This window comes from Manis javanica, chromosome 4 (genome assembly GCF_040802235.1).
Source record: "Manis javanica isolate MJ-LG chromosome 4, MJ_LKY, whole genome shotgun sequence".
Classification (NCBI taxonomy): Eukaryota; Metazoa; Chordata; class Mammalia; order Pholidota; family Manidae; genus Manis; species Manis javanica.
In genome coordinates, this window is record NC_133159.1 from 131,556,995 (window position 1) to 131,578,951 (window position 21,957).

General features: G+C 39.5%; 1 protein-coding gene across 8 annotated transcripts in view; it reads right to left on the minus strand.

The window, feature by feature from the left end:
• KIAA0753 (KIAA0753 ortholog) overlaps positions 1 to 21,957 on the minus strand; it is a 63,285-nt gene that overhangs the window by 14,384 nt on the left and 26,944 nt on the right. For all 8 annotated transcript variants that reach the window (XM_037027064.2, XM_037027063.2, XM_037027065.2 and 5 more), the window contains 7 exons: positions 12,872 to 13,104; positions 11,962 to 12,128; positions 10,339 to 10,458; positions 9,166 to 9,255; positions 4,880 to 4,958; positions 3,806 to 3,889; positions 778 to 963 (listed from right to left, as the gene is read on the minus strand). In XM_037027064.2, the coding sequence (XP_036882959.2) occupies positions 778 to 963; positions 3,806 to 3,889; positions 4,880 to 4,958; positions 9,166 to 9,255; positions 10,339 to 10,458; positions 11,962 to 12,128; positions 12,872 to 13,104 (959 nt within the window). The remainder of the gene's footprint in view (positions 1 to 777; positions 964 to 3,805; positions 3,890 to 4,879; positions 4,959 to 9,165; positions 9,256 to 10,338; positions 10,459 to 11,961; positions 12,129 to 12,871; positions 13,105 to 21,957) is intronic.

A 21,957-nucleotide genomic window follows, 5' to 3' on the forward strand; every position in this document is an offset into this window, starting at 1 on the left:
GGTCCAGACAGTTACCCCTAAGAAGGAGAAATCAGTTATAAGACTAATATAAATTACACACTTTAAATTTTCAAAAACCACCAAAAAACTGTCTGCCCTCTGCTTCTATTTGGCAGCAAAGCCAAAATGAGATTTAGTCCCTGTACAATTAAAAAGAAGGTGCTGAAATGGGATCCAGAGACCTGAATTCTCATCCTAGCTCTGACAGGAATTTTTTGTGACCTTGGCCACATCACTTACTCCCTTATTGTGTCTTAATTTCCTGCTCTGAACAATCCAAGGGTTGGCTGGGTAATGCCTAAGATCTAAAATTCTATGAGAAAAAAACATTCTAAAGTAGTATTATAGGAATTACAGAGGGAAAAATGACCTGTGATCTGTCAGGAGCACATGCGGTCAGGGTAGAAGAGGTGCCTGAGCAGCACTTACCAGCTAAGGGAGGAAGAAGTCGACAGGCACATTGTGGGACTGGGCTCTGGTCCCAAGGTTTTTCGAATCACATATCACTGATATCAGAGGATAATAATAATGATCCCTTCCTGATTTATGAGTCAAGTTGTGTGCTGATATCGCATACTGATTTTATCCTTAGCAACACACTACTTATTAGAGTGGGTGACTTTACCAAGGTCATGCACTTGGTTAGCAGCTGAGCTGGGATTTAAAGCCAGGAGCGTGTGACTGTGAAGTTCTAAGCTACACAGGCATGAGAATTTTTCTCTCTCAGCAGAGGCCAGCCCTCAGTGGCCGACCAGAGCTGGCAGCCCCAGACCTTACTTCCATTTCCTCCACGCGGAGCATCATGGTCTCCAGATATGGGCTGCCCTTGCCATCCCCCAAGGCGGCTAAGGCTTCAGACTCCAAGATCTTAGAGTGAATCATAGGCCAGAGTTCGTGAGGGGTGTCTTCCAAAGAATCATTCAGCTGACCAATGCTGTTGGGTCCACAGTGAACATCTACAGCCTACAAAACAATGGAGGAGGATGAAAAGGCAATGGAAAGAGGACAGAAGGACTGGAAGGTTAAAGTTGATTTTAATAAACCAACCATGTAGCAATCCAACTGGTGGTGTTTCCATGCTCAATCAAACCTCTCCTAAGTCAGTAAACATCAAAAGTAGTTTAATACAGTACAATTTCTACTACAGTCATTTAAATGGTAGCATTAACCAAATAATTCCATTACTGCCCGTGTTATCTATTTTGCCAATTGGTAAAGCAAATGTCTTCCTTGTGCTGTCCTCAGAATGTCCAATATTCCACATCTCACATATTCCAGAAGACATATCTATTCTCTTTGGTTCTATGCTCTTGTAAAAACATCTGCTCATGACAACACAAAGTTCATGATTCTTGGTCTTTACTTGAGACTTTCTACCTACAACCCAGGAGAGCTTTACCAGCCTTTCTTGACTTATATTTGCAAAGCACTTGGCAGTTTATAAAGCATTTTTACATGTACTGTCTTTCTTTTGTTTCTAATATATGTCTATAATCTGTTCTGAAACAGACTTTTGAAAAGAATGTCTGGAGAAATGACCCTATCAGGTTCTGGAATGAGACATTTCTAGGACACCAAATCCTGGTTCTGTCCACTGATATGCCTGCAACTGTGGGTAAGTTTCCTTAACCTTTCTGGGCCTCAATCCTCTTATTTGTAATTCAGAAATAATAACCTTCTATTTCAGAGTTGCAAGGATCACAAGAGCGCTTGCCACGTTGGGACACCTACACAGTGGCTGGCAGGAAGTAAGAGACACACAGTGAATGGTCACTGCCATAGCAATTTACAAAACCTTTTAACAGTTCGGAGAAGAAAATACATTAGTGGCCGATAAAGATATGAAGAAAAGCCCAACTTTAGTCAAAGTTAAAGAAATAGACATCAGTTGAATAACTAATACAATAAAATTACAAAAATATCTAGGAACTAAACCAACAATACAGGTCTAATTAATTAACTTGTGTGTGGGTATTTGTATATATAGTATTTTTCATCTATAAGGAATGGAATATCAAGAAAATTATGTGCTATTTAAAGAGATAAGGAAGGTCTCAACATGCTGACAGAGAGAGCACCAAAATATAAAGAGCAGCACAGAAAAGCATATGGTGGAGAGGTTTCACTATTTGTATTATAATTTTCCTGAATTGTTTGACTATTTAGTCATGGACATATGTAACTTAAAAAAAAATTCATACAGTTTTGAAAAATGTAAGTATTTCATGCGCAAGTTCAGTTAATGGCAACAGCGGCAGCAACAGACAAGTATAGTACAATGGTGCCCTTCCAAGAGCTTTCTCCCGCTAACAGAATCATCTTGTCTGTAAGTAAATCTATTGAGAGCGGTATTCTACTTGTTACGCGCAGCAAATGTCTTCTCCGTTTTAGAGGTGACAGTTCTGAGAATTTGTGTTTAAGGTCCCACAAATCTTTTATGAGTTAACATAGCCAAGTAATTCTGTTTACTCCATGTGTCAATTTCACTGAGTTCTTGTTTGTTTTTATTCAGTTATTTATAAACACTGACTCTTGATGGTGCTGCCTGGGAAATTCTTTGTAATAATGCTGATGTTTTAACAGCAGCCCAGAATATGAAATAGTGGATAGAGTTACTTTTCTTTTTTAATAAATTGCATCAATGACCATTTAGTGCCTACAGAAATAATTCTTATATGAAATAATTCTTATATATAAGGCTGATCATTTCTAGTAATATTCAAATATGTCTGAAAACTTCACTGACAGCATTTATAATCACTTCATTTTTCTTTCAAATTAAAATGCCATATGGAGCTGCCTCCCTAGATTAGGTTTTAACCTCATAATTCTGCTAGGGAAAAAAGCAACATTTGGTGGCTATGCTGCACTGAACACCAAGCCACAGCACACCCGACTTCAGCCTCCAGCCTTTGAAGCTTCAGCTCACGTGAGATTTTGTCGCAACATACAGGTACAATAAAATTACAATTCCAAAGATTATGAAAATCTGCTGCAGCTAACATGTTGCATAATAATTAGAACAGGGATACATTCTCAAAATCAATTTTCTTCCTATTGCTAAGGTCACTGGGCTGGTGGAGCTTCATTCCAAACTTTCTTCAAACTCAAAGCTTTACACTTGCTCTGCCCTTTCCTTGCTCTGAGGGCTTTAACTTCTTTCCAAACCTCCACAGAGATTCAATGGATGTAATCTGTACCTTCCACTCCATAGTCCTAGGCCTAGACAGGGTAGGAACATTCCCACAAATGCTAAACCTAAGTCCTCCAGAGGAGGAGCACAAGGGTGGACTAATATAACATATGTTTTTATTTTTCTCAAATATTATCATTTTTTCCTGAGCCACCTTTTCTCTGCTAGGCCAGACACTGGTCATTATTAGGCACTCAAAATGCTACCCTGTCAATAAACATTAGGCCCTAAGTATAAAGGAAATCAGGCCAGTAATGAGCCAAACTAGGCTGAATGAAAGGAAATGAGGACAGCCATTCTTCTGCTGCAGGCTCAACACTCAGGGTCATGCAGTGCACCCACATTCTGTCATCAGGTGAGGAAAAGAGCCACTGACAAAAACCTGGGGCTCTAGAGAGTTCTGTGAGCTGTTTGCAGGGCTGATCTAAGTCATAATGCTAAATATACACTGTAAGAATTAACATGTCAAATATGAAAAATAATTCCACCATTCTTGAGTAGGATCATCTAGTGCTTAAAAATAATCTGTGTATCATGTTCCTTACAACTTAGGACATTATCACGGAATAGTACCAGTGCCAACCCAGAACACCAACACCACACAACACATACCTCCTCTGTAGGTTGGGCTGTTGCTGTGTTTACTGATGGCTGATCCTTCAAACGAGTATCTGCTTCCAGAGAAGAATTGACTCTCTATTAAAACAGACAAGTACATTTATAAATTGTAAACATTTACAACCCATATTAGGACAAATGAATTCTGCTACCAGAATAACTTTCGGGTGCAACTCTTCACAGCTTTAGCTATATTAGGCACTTTGCAGCAATTCAAAGCACTTCATCTTCATGAAAATAAATGCCATGTGGTGATCTTGGCTTTCTGCCCTGTTTCGTCTTTCAACTCTGTAAACATTGTCAGAGCACCTGTGTGTTTTTATCCAATGACTCAACTTCTCTGTTGCACAGGTTCCTCATTGATAAAATGAGGAGACTGGACAATTTGTCTCTAATAGCCCTCCCAATTCTATATTCCTGAGATTTCTGTAGACTCTAAAAATAATTTACAATTTCTTACAGTAGAGATACAGAAGTCCAGTGACCACTCCAGGGACCCAAAATGTCATTCATTCCATTTAAGATTATAATATTCTTGTGTGGCTGCATCTAGTCATACAAAAAAGACTTTTTTTTTTACAGGGTGAATCTAGAGGGTCAGGTGATAGCATTCAGCTTCCTGCATAAAGGAGGATGGCACCTGCTTGTGATGCTGCATGCCTTGGGAAAAATAGAGCCAATCATTCCAGACCACTGAGGTAAAAGCACAGGATTAGAGTGGAAACAGTTAAGTGAACACTAATATCACCAATAGATCTATTTGATTAAGAATGGAAATTGTGACTGAAACTCATTCCCCAAACTAAAACCTCCCCTTTCTCAAAGTGGGATTTTCTCTCTCTCCCCTGGTCTTTATCCCTTACTCACAATGGAAGACGCATCAACAGTGTGCGGTGGTCCCAAAAGGGGCCCCAGCAGCACTACATAGACACTGTGCAGCACAGACCACACTGAGTCTCCGGCTGCCAGGCAGGCAGGCAGCCCTACAAAGGGTCAGTGCAACCTTCGTAGCGGCTCTTCTTATTCTAGCACTTCCAAAAGACAAGCAAATGCGATGAACTACATTACCTGGGCCTTGGCCAGGAGAGGCTCCAAATGCTCCAGAACTGCCTTCTGTACCTTGTCTGCTAACTGTGTAGCAGAAACACTATTTAGAAATGAAAAAATTAAAATCGAAAGCAAGAAAATATCCTACTTTGCATACTTATTTACCATCCAGGTGAAGGGAGCTTCAATGATCGTGAAGCCACAGTGCTTCTCTAACTATAAGGGCCACACAAGTTCCCTGGGATCTTGTCAAAATGCAGATTCGGATTCAGTTAGTCTGAGTAAATATGAGATTCTGCATTTCCAACAAGCTCCCAGGGAATGCAACGCTGCTGGTTCTGGACCCCACTCTGAGGACAAGGGTGTACATATCATCTGAAGAAATACATTAGGCTCTCAGTATCTTTTAAAAGGATAACAGCTGCCTTTAAAAAAATTAAAGAGGATAGAAGACTGAACAAATGAAACTGATCTTATTCCCTCCCCAAACCCCATGTTACAGAGTTAGACATAAACCTACAAAGACAAGGGAAAAAATGGTGTTGGAAAACAGAAAGACAGAAGTGATACTAACTTAGCTGACCTGAGAAAGTTGACGTCTAGGCCAGTAACAGAAAAACCAGACTTCACACAATGTGCACTGCTGATCTAAACAGGCACAGGGAAGACAGTACCAAGTAGGTCTGGGGGTGAGCTGGGAAGGGGTGGCTAAACGTGGAAGACAAGAGTCAAATGCCATTTGAGAAGTCAGATGCCTGGGTCCCTTCCCTACTTCAGAAAATTGAACAAGTGCCTCTCTCCAGCTCTGAGAGAAGTCTGGCTGCTCATTCTCTGCAGAGGTCCCCTGACTGAGGGATGCCAGTCATGGCTGAGACAGCAGGGATCTGCTGGCAAGAGGGGGAGATTTACGCATGCGGAGTGCTGAGTGGCGAGGCTCATGGCCCTCCTCCCTAACTCAGCTCCTAGGACACTGGGGTTCATATCTTTACCCTCTGGGCAGAAGATCAGAAGACTCTTCTCTGAACAGTCTGACCCACCCCAAAGGAAAGACCTAAACACCAATGTGAGGGTCTTTAGCAAATGGTCCACCCAGATGACCTTACAGAAAACTTAAGTTCAATAATCCTTTCATCAGGTGGTGCTAGAACAGCCAGATACCCTTAAGGAAAATGATGAACCTTGATCAGTACCTCATCTCATACATGGAAATTATTTCAAAATGGATCACAGACATAAAAATATAAGCTAAAACTATAAAACATTTAAGAAAACATAGAGTATCTCTGACATCTTAGCATTGGCAATGATTTCTTAGTTCACATGAAAAACTAAATGTAAATAAAAAACTGATAACCTGGTCTTAATCAAAAAACATTTAGTCATCAAAAGACACCACTAAGAAGATATACAAGCAAGCCACAGTACTGAAAGAAAATATTTGCTACACATAAATCTGACAAGGGGCTCAAATCCAGAAAAAAAAAAGAAAAGAAAAAAACTCTCAAAAATCAATGATTTAAAAAAATTGTGATATAATGAGTTAAAAGAAATATGTATTTGGTCATTCATATAACCAAATATGTATTTTCCAGGTATATTTGGTCTTTATCCACAGTTCCTGAAAACATGCAGAGTCTTAAAGGTGAAACGGGTGTTTTATTATGTTAATAAGAGACTTTTGGACCCTCCCACCCATGGGCAGGGGCTGGAGGCTGAATCAGCCTACCGCCAATAATTTAGTCAATGAGGACAATGTAATGAAGCCTTCACAAAAACCCCTGAGAAGAGCTCCCCCTGCACCTTCCTCTCTGTAGTGGGGGTGGAGGGCAGTCTTGTAGGATGGAGCCCTTAACCTGGGGAATCTGGTGCTGTCTCGGGGCAGACAGCATCAGAATTGAGTTGAGTTCTTGGACATCCTGCTGGTGTTTGAGCACTGCTTGGTGTAAGTATGTGTAGGAAGAACCCCCTCCTACATACTTACACCCACTGAAATTGGGTCTAAGTACCCGAATGAAGTTCACTACCATTACTGTTGTGTATAATATTGTTATTGTTACACATATATGTAGGGAAAAAATACACCATTGCATTTGGTGTCAGAGATGTGGCAAACAAAAAATAGGCAAAAGATGTGAACAGATATTTCACAGTAAACTGGCAAAGACACTCATCATCATTAGACTTCAAGGAAATGCATATTAAAACCATAACAAGATATCACAACATCCTTACCAGAATGGCTAAATTAAAAAGATGGACAATACCAAGTATTAGCTAGGATATGAAACAACTAGAAAGGAACTCCCATACTAAAAATGGGAAACAACCCAAATGTTAATTCACAAGCAAACGGACAGACTGTGGGATAGTCATAGAAGGGAACACTACTCCACAATGAAACATGCCCAGCTCTACATTACAGGGGCAGCCCACTGCCCCTGACCAGTTTCTTCCAGAAGTCCAGTGTATCTGGTTCACCTCCACATGCCCCAAATGTGTAAGTCCTACACTGGCAAGGACTGACTCCTGACCTTGTCCTGTGACATCCTGGAATGGGAACCTAAAAACTCCGCGAAGTACATGTCAGATTAAGAGTCAGACCTGCCCAGCCTCCTCTCCCCAGGACTTGTCATCTGTACCAGCAGCACTGCCCTTTCCTTGCTTGGCCAGGTTAGTACTGGCTTCTCAGTTTTCAAATTTAAACAATGTGTTGTTAGAGATACAAACATGATATAAAAAGGTGGAAGATTTATGAAAAAGGCTAATGAAAAGATTAAGACAGGAATCGGGACTGGTTAGCTGTGGGGGGAAAGAAGAAGATACAACTAAAGGAGTTCACTACCATTTACTGTTGTGTATAATATTGTTATTGTTACACACAACAGTAAAGATACACACAAGGAGTTCTTAGAGCAGGGGATGGTCCCTTTCTGGGTTTGGGGTGGTATGCACAGGTGTTCATTTTGTAATATTTTGCACTGTACATGTGTATTTAGCATGTTCTTCTACATGTATTAATTTTTTTAAATTAAAAAACATTGAAGGGGATAACTGGGGCTTAGAGGATTACATCTGCTATATGGCCCTCAGGACAAGTGGGTAGGAGTCACAAAACCAGCACAATACAAGGTTACACCCTCTCATAGTTAAGAGATGACAGGAATGGACTGCCTCAGAAGGTGGTGACCACCCCACCACACAGACTATCTAGGAACATGCTGGACAGTTACTTTGTAGAGATAATCCAGGGGGCCTGGAAGCATCAGCTGGGGGAAAAGCCTTCAAATTCTAAGATTCTGTGATTGTATAACTTCAAATCTTAACTAGACAAAAAAAAATCTTAGCCCTCTAATGATAGGGCCACAGCCCTTTTAACCTGGGAATCAATGTCCCAGCATGACCGGTGACAGAACGCACAACCGTTTCAATAAGAATTCTGTTCATTTGACCTCAGAGTGAATTTTTATCAGAGCTAGAAAAACGAGTCAACAGCAGCAGCAGCATCAACTAAGTGTTCTCACAAACTTCCTCATGCCTATATAGGTAGGTTGTAACACTCTAAGGGGCCAAATGGAAAAGGCAATCTGATTCGAAAACCTTGGGCTGCATTCAAGCTAACAAATGAAGCCAAAGTACCTACACCCTCACGCCTCTGAGCAGGACACGCATGCCAAACCGCTACCTGGCCAGGAGAAAAGCCCCTCTGGGGGCAGCACAAACATGTAAGACTCTCATCTTTCAGACAGAACTTACCCAGAATTGTGGATGTTTTTTCAGTTAGCATCCAAACTCCACAAAAAAGATAAATTTCCTAGCAAAAATACTATATAAAATGCAGGCATAGGCAATCAAGTATTTATCCATTCATTCCCTCACTCATTCATTTAGTGCTGTTAGGCCTAATGGTCGAGGATGGTAAACCTATCTAGATGAATTAGAATAGACAGGAACTAACTACTCTTCTTCAGAGGCAAACACATACCTCAATTTTTGAAGTCTACCCATTTCCTCAGCTTTGAGTTCATTCAATTCCTTTGTTCTTCTGGAAGTTTCAGCACCAAGCCAATCAAGCGTAGAGGACAATACAAAAGAGTCACCCAACCCTCCTCAAAAGCAGCCAGAACTCTGGTGAGTCCAATCTTGGCTGCACCATAGGCTTCTAAGGTAACTCCAAAGCCTTTTAAGCCAGCAGACAGCCGATAAACCTAAGTGTGACTAGCCCTCTACACAATCTCAATTAGTTGCTAAAATAGCTAGATGATGTAGAATAGGCCTGCTTCTTCTGCAGCTCCAAAACAGACATTTACCTCTGCTTTTGCATTCTGTCCATTTCTTCAGCTTTTAAGTCTTCTAGTTCCTTCAATCTTTTAGAAGTTTCAGCCTCAAGCCAAGCAAGTCTAGGGGACAGTACACAAGAGTCAGACCAATTCTGCCTCAATCTGCAGTGTCATTACCACAGAAACAGACCAGGCATCAGGGCCCCCACAAAGCACCAATCCTGGCTCAGTAGGTAATGCAACTTCCCTGGACTTATAAAGCTCTCCATATAATTTTCCATATAAAAAGACATCCAGATGCAAAAGCAAAAAAAAAGACATCCAGATGCAAAAGCAAAAAATAGTGTGTAGAGCAACGAAAAACTGCCCACAAATATTCACAAGAAAACCAGCATCACTGATTCCTTGTTTGACTATAAAATAAAGCTGTGTTGCTGTGTCTTCAAGTTTAGACAGAGCAGTGGACTCCCAGGAGAGCCATAAAGGCATAGTGAAGTTTAATAAAAAAAGAAAAGAAAAGCTAACTCTGAACAACTCTGCTGTATGTGGATGGGCTTTGATGCAGTTTAGGATTCGTGGACATTACCAAATTATTTAGCAGCCCACTTTCATTTCTGCTTTGCCATAATTACAAGAACAACTTCAGCCAAACAAATGCAAAGTGACCTGTTTTCACTGCTCTCTTCCCATGGAATATTCTCACCTATCAGCCCCTACATAGAGCCTTTCTTCAAGTCCTAATTTATTTTCCATCTCCCTTCATGAAGCCTAGATCTCTGCAGCAAAAGGTACCTGTCCTCCTTCTAGATTCTCTCGGTTCTTAATTCCTTAGTTCTTAGGGTACACGCCATGTTCCAGCTTAAATTACAGTAAAGGGCATGTCTTCCCTACTGACTGTGTCAATCAGAAGGGGCTCAGATTCTGTCTTTTTTGCCCTTTTAAAAAGTCTCTATAGAGCTCAAAATTGTTCCATATACACAACAAGCAACTGGTAGACAACTGACAGTCATTTAATTTTTGAATCAATGAAATAAGGACTAAAAGATGGGTCATTGTCTAAGCTGTAGGCATAGACAGAAAAGTCTGGTGATTTACATTTTAAATAACCAACTTTATACACAGGAAAGAGAGAAAGAGTTCACTTTAGAATCTAGTGAAAGCGGCCTTTAATTGAATCAAAGATTTGAAAAATACAGCACAAACCTAGCAGCTTCGTGCTCTACAGCACCTCTGAACTGGCTTTGCTCTTGATTATCTTCTCGCTGGAAAAACTGTTCTTTTGTGGCATCTTTGGAGCTAGATTTCACCTTTTGCCATGCAGCACTGCAACAAATGGAAAGTATACTTTTTTGTGTGATCATTCACTCCATACCCAATCACTCACCCTACGGTGCCAGCTCCGAGAACACAACAGCATTAGATTCACGGTTATCTACAGCATGGGGCCCAAACTGGAAGCTGAATGCGAAGAAGAGGGAGATCATCCAGGACTCGGGCTCACTGTCAAGGGAGGGAAGTTTTCCTTCACCTCACAGAAGTAAATACTATATGAAAAAACAATTCTCAGTTACAGAATAATGGGTGAATTTCAACAAAACCCTGTCATGGTGTCACTAATTACATTCCACGTTACAAAGGAACTTCGCTCCTTTAATAAAACCTAATACTATGAGGCTAGAAGCCTTATCCACTCCCCTCCCCTGCCCACCCCACCCACACACACACTAGAAGACAGTCCCTGTATATTTGGTTTGTGGAATAAACTTCAACCAGTGTATGTTATGAGATGACAAATCACATCTCTACACTAACACATAAAGATTCAGAATTCAGAGCAGAGAAATAAACCCAAAAAAAGCACACTATGAAGTCAGAAAACCTTATTTTAGTCCCAGCTCTGCTGTATGAGCAAGACAGTAAGTTCTATAGATATCGTTTCCTCAACTTGAAAGTGAGGCTTGCTGGATAAACAGAATACTTCCACAAGGCTTCTCACCCTGCCTCTGGCCAGACTCCCAGAAGGCGCACCCCTCAAGTCACCGAGCTTCTCACTCCTTTATCTTCCCCGTATTACTGCTTTCTGCTGCCTCTCATCGACTATCCATCCCCTGGTCCTTCCCAGAACTATTTTGTGCTTTCAAGAACCACTGTCCCATGATAAATAAGTTCCCTCTATCTTAAACCAACTTCCCAAAGTCTATTTCCATCTTCCTGGACCTGCCACCCCTGGAGGGCAATACCTTCTCTCTAGCTCTGTGGCATGGCAGCTCCGCATTCCTCATGTGTTAGGACTGAGGGTGACAAGGTAGTAATGTCAGCATTATTCTAACTGTCCCCTGCAGTCAGGACAGTGTCTATGAGAATTGTATGGTTTTTTATAATTCATAACTGTCTTGACCTAGCATTGGAATTATTTTAAAATATTCATTCACTCAGCAAAGATCTACTGAATGCCTAATAAGATTTACTAAGTGTCAGGTACCATGCTAGGCTCTGAACATTCAGACTCAAGAAAGGCACAGTTGCTGGTCTCAAGTAACTAGGAGAGGAAGCAAGTAAAGGGAAGCCCAAGACCCTCCACACAATGACCCACATCCACAGGGGTGGGGGGGTGATTGGGAGGTCACTCTACCCACAGTCAGGTAGGAAAAAGGAACCAACAAGCTACTAGGCAAAAACATCTCATGTATTGCTCACCCAAAGAAGCTGTTTTTTGTAATGAGAACTAAGGTTGCTGCTTTATTTGCTCTAAGCAATAAGTCACCTTTGATTTGTGGAAGAAAAATAAAATCACATGCCCAGATGGTTCTCTGAATTTTTACATACCATTTAGGAGACGCCGGTGGGGAGGTGGGATTTGGAGGTATCCAAGGAGCCCTGTTGTCTTTCACAGGCTGTTGGTTCATTTTCAATCTGGATGAGACCGTTGTCCTTTGCAACCTTCTTTTGCTATGAATCTGGGTTGGTCTACTTTTTTCAGCTTTGTGGAGTCTCTGCAAGAGATAACTATGAATTATAAAGCCACATGGATATCAGAGAAGCTGGTTTTAACCTCTGGCTTACTGAAGCTCAAAGGATCCCTAATGTAGTCATACATCCATTCACAAGGAACTAGGAGAAGAAGCAAGTAAAGAGAAGCCCATGACCCTCCAGACGATGACCCACGTCCACAGGGTAGGGGGCAGAGAGACCTAAGTGGAAACTCCTGCGGAAGAAATTTGGGGAAGGGTGCAATTTACACTCAAACAATGACCTTGGCAAGCAGGGAGGTAGGGGTAGTTAAGGGGAGTATAAAATTGGAATCCCTTGCTTTGCCAACTTCATATATACATGCCTTTTAATATTGAGTGATTATTATTTACCAGTATTTATCTTCAGCAGGAACCAAATCTTTATCCCTTCAAATTTTACACTTGAGAAATCAGAAGCAGAAAATTAAAATAGTCTGACCAGTCAGGACCTTGGTATCACATCTGTTAGGATCTTACCAAACTAGGACATGAGAAATTGCCCCATCCTGGTAACATAAAGTAACCTAAAATTAAAACTATTCTACTTTTGTCAAAATAAAAGACTTGGGAGCTAAACTAATCTTAGTTTAGATAGTTGGACTCAAAGGCTCTGACATTCAAACACCTGAGAACTCAAATCCTGGCTCCACTGTTGACTAGCCTGTGTGACCGTGGACAATGCTGGATTAACACAAATAAGCCAAGAGAAAGAAGTGATTTCATACTTGCTGTAGTCTTGCTGGTACCAGAGCCTCTTTCTTCCTCAAGGGCACATTCTCAGTCCTAGGATTCTTTTCCACTGCTTTTGTGTTTGCCGGGGCTAATGATTCTTCCCTGGAGCTTGCAGGTTGGTCTAGAACAGATGGAGCTTCTTCCTGAGGGATATCCGCATCTAATACATCAAGCTCATTCTCCAACCTCGGGGTCAGTGGAAGTTCTTTATCAGATTGATACTTATCTATATGGGGAGTTTAGAAGAACAAACTGAGGGAAATGTTATTCAAATCGTAAGAATGATTCTCTGGAGTCAGATAAGCTCCAAAGATCTGGCCCTGCCCTAGTTAACAACGGAGGTGTTTTGTTGCCAAAGTTCCTCTTCATCCTATGATCCCTACTGCAATTCTCTACAAGCAGAAACCTAAGTGTCAGGGTTGCCTCCCTGAATCCCCCCTCCCACACTACTCATCCACCTGTTCCCTTTGGTCCTGATTTTAAAATACCTTTTGCCCTTCCTTCTGCCACTCCCCAAGGTCAGGCTTGCAATAGCTTGTGACTGTAGTAACAGCAACTTCTAAGCAATCCCTTCTTCATGTTCAATCACACCCTCACCTGGCTAAAAAAACTATTTCTTCTAAGACATAAATACTGAAATGTCATTTCTCAAAATCTTCAATGGCTTCTAATTTGATACAGAATAAAGTCTGAACTCCATACATGATACTCAACCTGCAATGGGGAAAGGAAGTAAAACTATTTATAGATGAGATAATGTTTTCTATATGTAAAATCAAAGAGAACCTACAAACAATTACAACTAAGAACAGACTTTGGCAAGGCTTCTGGATAAAAGAAGAAAAAAATGTACAAAAATCAATATCCCACATATCAAAACAACTAAAGAAAATTTAAGGAAAAAAATCCCATTAACACTGACAACAAAAGCGGTAGGTACTTAGGAAGAAATCTAACGAAAGATGTACAAGACTTCTGCAGAGAAAATTCAAAGGTATTTTCTAAAGGACACGAAAGAAGGCCTAAATAAATAGTTTTCATGAACGAAAAGAATCCTAGTAAAGACGTCAGTTCTCCCCAAAGTAACCTATAATTTCAAATGCCAATTCAATTAAAATCACAACAGATTCCCAAAGCAAGCTACAGATTCAATGCAATCCCTATCAAATTACCAACAGCATTCTTCAACGAACTGGAACAAATAGTTCAAAAATTCACATGGAAACACCTAAGATCCCGAATAGCCAAAGCAATCCTGAGAAGGAAGAACAAAGTGGGGGGGATCTCGCTCCCCAACTTCAAGCTCTACTACAAAGCCACAGTAATCAGGACAATTTGGTACTGGCACAAGAACAGAGCCACAGACCAGTGGAACAGGACTCCAGACATTAACCCAAACATATATGGTCAATTAATATACAATAAAGGAGCCATGGACATGCAATGGGGAAATAACCGTCTCTTCAACAGATTGTGCTGGCAAAACTGGAAAGCTACATGTAAGAGAATGAAACTGGATCACCGTCTAAACCCATACACAAAAGTAAATTCAAAATGGATCAAAGACCTGAATGTAAGTCATGAAACCATAAAACTCTTAGAAAAAAACATAGGCAAAAATCTCTTGGACATAAACATAAGCGACTTCTTCATGAACATATCTCCCTGGGCAAGGGAAACAAAAGCAAAAATGAACAAGTGGGACTATATCAAGCTGAAAAGCTTCTGTACAGCAAAGGACACTATCAATAGAACAAAAAGGTATCCTACAGTATGGGAGAATATATTCATAAATGACAGATCCGTTAAAGGGTTGACATCCAAAATATATAAAGAGCTCACCCACCTCAACAAACAAAAAGCAAATAATCCAATTAAAAAATGGGCAGAGGAGCTGAACAGACAGTTCTCCAAAGAAGAAATTCAGATGGCCAACAGACACATGAAAAGATGCTCCACATCGCTAGTCATCAGAGAACTGCAAATTAAAACCACAATGAGATATCACCTCACACCAATAAAGATCACCACCATCCAAAAGACAAACAACAAATGTTGGTGAGGTTGTGGAGAAAGGGGAACCCTCCTACACTGCTGGTGGGAATGTAAATTAGTTCAACCATTGTGGAAGGCAATATGGAGGTTCCTCAAAAAGCTCAAAATAGAAATACCATTTGACCCAGGAATTCCACTCCTAGGAATTTACCCTAAGAATACAGGAACCCAGTTTGAAAAAGACACATGCACCCCTATGTTTATCGCAGCACTATTTACAATAGCCAAGAAATGGAAGCAACCATCAGTAGATGAATGGATAAAGAAGATGTGGTACTTATACACAATGGAATATTATTCAGCCATAAGAAGAAAACAAATCCTACCATTTGCAACAACATGGATGGAGCTAGACGGTATTATGCTCAGTGAAATAAACCAGAGAAAGACAAGTACCAAATGATTTCACTCATATGTGGAGTGTAAGAACAAAGAAAAAACTGAATGAACAAAACAGCAGCAGAATCACAGAACCCAAGAATGGACTAACAGTTACCAAAGGGAAAGGGACTGGTGAGGATTGATGGGAACAGGAGGATAAGGGGGGGCAGAAAAGGAAAGGGTGCATTATGATTAGCATGTACAATGTGGGGGGAGGCATGGGGAGGGCTGTGCAACAGAGAAGACTAGTAGTGATTCTACAGCATCTTACTACGCTGATGGACAGTGACTGTAATGGGGTTTGTGGGGGGGGGCTTGGTGAAGGGGGGAGCCTAGTAAACATAATGTTCCTCATGTAATTGTAGATTAATGATACCAAAAAAAAAAAAATCCCAACAGATTATTTTTGTGTGTGGATCTAAAAAGGCTGATCCTAATCTTCTTAGTAAGGATAAAATCCCAAGACAGCCCAAATAATTCTGAACAGTAAGTGGAGAGTGGGGCAGGAGTGGGAGTCTTTTCTACCAGAGATAAAGTGTTCGGGATAAAACTCTGATAATTAAGGTGGTGTGGGAGTGGGGCAGGACAGGCAGAAACCAAAGAGCAGAATGGATATGACCAAGGTGACATGACAAATTACTGAGTACAAACTTGGATTATTCAATAAATAAAGCTAACACCATTAGTATCCATGGGTAACAAAATAAAACTGGACCCTTATCTTACACTGAACAACACATTCTAAAAAAAATAAAAACCTAAACATGAAAAGAAAACTTTAAAGCTTTTAGAAGAAAATATAGGAGAATATGATTACAATTACCAGAGCAGAAAAGTCTTTCTTAAAGGCAAATATAATATTAATATACTTAAATTTAAACTACAACTTCCTTCTGACAAAAAGATAGTATAAAGTCAACAGACAAGTCAGTCTGGAAGCAGGTAACTGTAATGCATATAATTAAAATAGGATTAATACAGAATATATAAGGAATGTCTACAAATTCATAAGAAAAATAGAGAAACAGGCAAAAGACAGAAACTAGTAATTTAGAGAGAAAACTGAACAGTCAATAAAAACCTAAAAAATGATCACTAATAGTCCAAATTAAACAAATGAGAGGCAATTTCACGTTCACCAGATGTGAGGAGAGGAGACTTAATGTGACAACATCAAGTATAAACAAGGATGTGGAAAAATGAAGTACTAGCGCAGGAGTAAACTGGCCCAGCCACTTGGGAGAACAGTTTGACAGCTCTAGTGAAGCAGAGACTCACCCACACCACAACCCCATAGTTTCACTCCTAGTTACACAAAGCCTAGAACTCTCCCATGTGTCCATGGAAAGGCATTAACACAGATATTCACTTCATAACTATTTACAAAAGCAAAAAATTGGAAACAACCCAAATGTCCACCCTGAAGAACTGAAAATGAAGTATGGTATATTCATAAAAGGGAAACCTATATAGCAGTTAAATCAACAAATTAGAATCTATGTATCAGTATGAACAAGTCTTGCAAACCTAAGTGTTGGAGGAAGCAAACTGCAGAATGATGCATACTGTTAAGACATCATTTACATGAAACATGTAGCATATGAAACAACATTATGTTATTTATGGATAGGTACATAAGCAGTACAAGTATAAAAGCAGAACAAGCCCAAATCATAATAATAACAAGAGAAATCTCTGGTGAGGGAGAGAGGGGAATAGAATGGGGAAAGAAATATAAAAGGAACTTCAGCTGTACCTGTCCTGTCATATTTTATTTCTAAAAAAAATTCTGAAGCAAATAAAGCAAAAATGTTAAAATTTTTTAAGTCTAGGTAGTAGAAACACAGGTATTTATTATTTTCGTTCTTTTTCTGCATGCTTTAAATATTTCACAATAAAAGGATATTACATTCAGACTACTTTAACAGCAGCAGGTCTAGGGCCGCATTCCCCATGCATCCTCGTTAATCTGGTCTTCCTCAAGGCTACAGAAGTTAAAGCAAGGAAACGCAAGGTGGAAGGAAAGAATTCTGAGACTGATTCTTCAGTCCATAATTCATTTATTGACCCTCAAGTTTACATACAGCAAGGCAACTCTAACCTCTGGGTTCTGTGGCCTTTTCAGTTCTGATTTGCACAAATCAACACGCAAATGCAGTACAAGTCCCAGGGGCAGCTGAGTTTGATGACACTGCTGGTGGTGGGGCAGGGGCCACCACCCTTACATCTGACAAGTTATACTAATGCAAACGACTGTTGCTAGAATATTTTGATGCCATTAAAGAACTGCAGCAGCCAACAATGACATAAACCACAAGATCAAATCAGGCTCATACATATATCCCAACTGAACAGGGCAAGAAGGTTCTCCACCCAAATGGTCCCCTGTGACTTTTGGGGGATAAGGATCAGGAAGAAGAGACCTTAGGAAGTCAAAATGGAGGAATCAGGTAGAGTGGTATCTAAAACAGAAACAGAAAATGTAATTCTGAAATCTAGATCATAAGGACAAGAAGAAAAACACAAAATAAGAGGGTTACCATGTCCTTCCCCATCAGCAAACGTATTAAATTTGCAAAGTGGCTAGCCACAACCACACCTCAACCTGTAATGACAGTAACAATGATTATTATCATCATCTCTTACATCTGCACATCTTTTCAGTTTGTAACATAATTCACATTCACATTTAAGCCCTGCCCTGACACACAGAGCAGGTGGGACAGTGATTACTGTAGGTTTTCAGATGAAGAGATAGCAGGTGTTTAGTCAAGACCACAGGAAGAGTAAGTGGCAGAGCCACGTCTTCTGACTTTCCGTCCAGAACGAGGCCCATGTATTCTGTCCTGTCAGGGACCACAGAGCTATTCCACATGCATACATTCTTTAGATAACTGAAGTTGACTTATTTCTTTATGACCACATAGCTTTATTATCTTAAAAATTGACAAACACATTTTTAAATGGCCACCAAAAATGTGTTTTCTCAGCAAGGATGTGCCTAACATAACCTAACCTTTTCTTAATAACTTGAGATTACTATTATGAAATAAAACTACCACCTTACATGCTTATAGCACTTAGGAATTATCTTGTTACTTACAACTAAGTCGGTCACACAGGATACGGACTATTATCCTCATTTTATAGATGAAAAAATTAAGGTTTAGAGAGATAAAGTCATCAACCCAGAGTCACAGTCACAAACTGGCAGAGCTGGGACTGAAGTGAAGTGTTCTTGATCCACATTTTCCCACGGAGGTCTGTCTTTCTGTTGCCCACATTAGTTTCTATGGTGAGTTTTAGATTTGCAGGTTTTCCAACTTCTTTTTCTAAAGCTGATCCTCAATTTTCAGTCAGGGACACTTCTAATCTTCCAACTCATTTAGGAAACATGCCCCTGTGTGCAGGTCTGGCAAGTTCTCCAGATTTCCTCCAAAGCATCATAAGTGAGGCCCCAACACCCAGAACTCAAGTTTCTGTGATTTGCTGCTCAGAAGCCTTTTCTCATTTTATTATACTTCACAGTCTCTAACTTAAGTGCCTAACTATGTGCCAGACACAGGGCTAGTCAGAGGATATAAGAGCAAATAGACATTATACCTGTCCTGAAGGGAAAGGCTACTAGCAAAGGCAGACTTCTTGTTAAAAAGAAGATACTATATTAGTTCAACCTGCCTACCAGTGAAGGAAAGAGAATATCACATTATAGTGAGTAAATATCTAACAGTGAGTGAGTAAATTAGGTCTTGTTACATTCATGTTAGAGGTGGTACCTTAAGCTATTACAGTTCCACAGGATTAGTGGCAGATTGAGAAATAAATAAAGCTTCCAAAGCAGTAGAACAAAATGAAAGCTTTCAAAGCAGTAGAACAAAATGAAACAAGAAAAATATGTAAGGGAAAAAATCCTAGGCAAATGAAAAACATAAAATAACATAGAATGAAGTTCAAATGTGTCATTAATCTCAATAAATGTAAACAGGTTAAATATGGAACTCTAACAGGATGCCAGTGATAAACTATTTACATGAGACATTCTTAAATTTATTCTTAAAATAAAATAACAAAGAAAGACTGAACATAAAAGGATGGAAAATGTTATTCTAAGTAAATGCCAAACAAGTTAGGCAGACAAAATGTGAGTATCAGACAAAACAGAATCCAAAGTGAATGGCATTAAAAAAGACAGAGAAGATTTAATAACAACACAAAATCCACCAAAAATGATTTAACAGTGAGGAACACTTATGTACCTCACAGCCAACTTCAAAATATGCAAAACAAAAATGAACATACAATGAGAAACTAAGAAAGTCTGAAGCATCATGAGACTGTAATTATACCTTTGTTTCAATAATCTACAGGTCAAATAAAACAGAAAACTTCAGAAGAAAAGTAAAAGGAATAAAGAATTAGTAAGGAGGAAATAAATAAACCAATGGCTATTCAGATGTATGATTATATACATAGCAAAACATAATCTACAGATAAATGATTAGAAATAAATTCACTTAGCAAGGTTGCTAGATATAAGATCAATATATAAAATCAATTATATGTCTGTGTATCAGTATGTACATTAGGAATTAGAATTTTAAAAAGACATCACTTATAAGAGCACTGAACAAACCAATACCAAGGAATATAAATCTAATAAAAGATGAACAAAACCACACACACACACAAACTATAAATTACTGAGAGTATTTAAAGACAACCTAAATAAATGAAGGGATATATACCCTGTTTGTGGATTGGGGAATTCAATATTGTAAAGATACTAATTCCTCATCAAAATTCCAATAGGTTGTCTTTTGTTGTTGTTTCGGAGGTGGAGGGGGGTTGGTGGAAATGGACAAATCCTGACTGTAAAATCTGTATGGAAATACAAAGGGTTAAGATTAGCCAACACGTCCTAGAAGAACAGGTGGCAAAAGTTATTCTATTGCATATTAAGACCTAGAATAATTAAGATAGTGTACAGTAGCATAAGAACCAACAATGAGGTCAAGAAAGAGAACAGAAGGCCCAGAAATTGACCCACACATAGGTAGACACTTAATTTATGACAAGTGGCATGCCACTTTGGGGAAAGAAACTGTTTTAACAAATAATGCTTGTTCAACTGGATATCCATTCTGGAACAAAATGAAACTTCTCTAAAAAATAACACAGGAAAGTGTCTTCTTAACCTTGGTCTAGGGAAAATTTTCTTAGGATACAAAAACAAAAGAAAAGCCTAAATGGAAAACATTCCTACATTGGATTACAGTGATATTAAGAATTCTGTTCATCAGACACTTCTCCAAAGAAGAAATTCAGGTGGCCAACAGGCACATGCAGAGATGCTTCACATTGCTAATCATCAGAGAAATGCAAATTAAAATCACAATTAGATATCACCTCACACCAATTAGGATGGCCAACATCCAAAAAACAAGAAACAACAAATGCTGGTGAGGATGCAGAGAAAGGGGAACCCTCCTACACTGTTTGTGGCAACGTATATTAGATGAACCGTTGTGGAAAGCAATATGGAGGTTCCTCAAAAACCTAAAAGTAGAAATACCATTTGACCCAGTAATTCTACTACTAGGAATTTACCTGAAGAAAACCAGATCGCTGATACAAAAAGACATATGCACCCCTATGTTTATTGCTCCACTATTTACAACAGCTAAGATACGGAAGCAACCTAAGTGTCCATCAACAGATGAATGGATAAAGAAAATGTGGTCATATACACAATGGAATATTATTCAGCTATAAAAAGAAAATAAATCCTACCATTTGCAACAATGTGGATGGAACTAGAGGGTACTATGCTCAGTGAAATAAGCCAGGCACAGAAAGACATATACCAAATGACGTCACTCATCTGTGTGGAGTATAAAAACAAAACAAAACTAAAGGAACAAAACAGCAGCAGACCGACAGACACCAAGAAGGGACAGGTAGTTACCAAAGGAGAGGGGTTGGGGAGAGAGGGTGGGGAGGGAGAAGGGGATTAAGGGGCACTATAATTCGCAATCACAATATAGGTCTATCACAGGGAAGGCAGTACAGTATGGAGAAAAAGTAGTGACTAGAGCATCTTACTATACTGATAGACAGCAACGGGGGTGTTGAGAACTTGATAATATTGGTGAATATTCAAACCACAATGTTGTTCATGAAACCTTCATAAGGCTGTATATTAATGATACTTTAATAATAATAATAATAACAATAATCTGTTCATCAGAAGATTCCACTGCAACACTTAAAAGCAAGCCACATCTTATTTCTACAGAGATGTTGTCAACATAGATAACTGAGAAAGGGTCCACACCCAGAATAGTCCTACAAAGAACTCCTATAAATCAATTTTTAAAAAAGGCAAGAGAAAAAGGAAGAAAAAAAGGGAAAGTGAAAGACAGAAAGAGAGGGGGCATGGGTGGGTAAGAGACTGGATTTGGCACCTCTCAAAAAAATACATGTAAATGGGGTGTAAATACATGACAAACTACTCCCTCATACAGAAAAATGTAAATTAAAACTAGCAGTGGCCTTACACACCAACCAGGTGGCTAAAATTTAAAAAATTAATAATAACAAGTACTGACAAGGATGTGTAGCAGCTGTTCTCATACACTGTTGG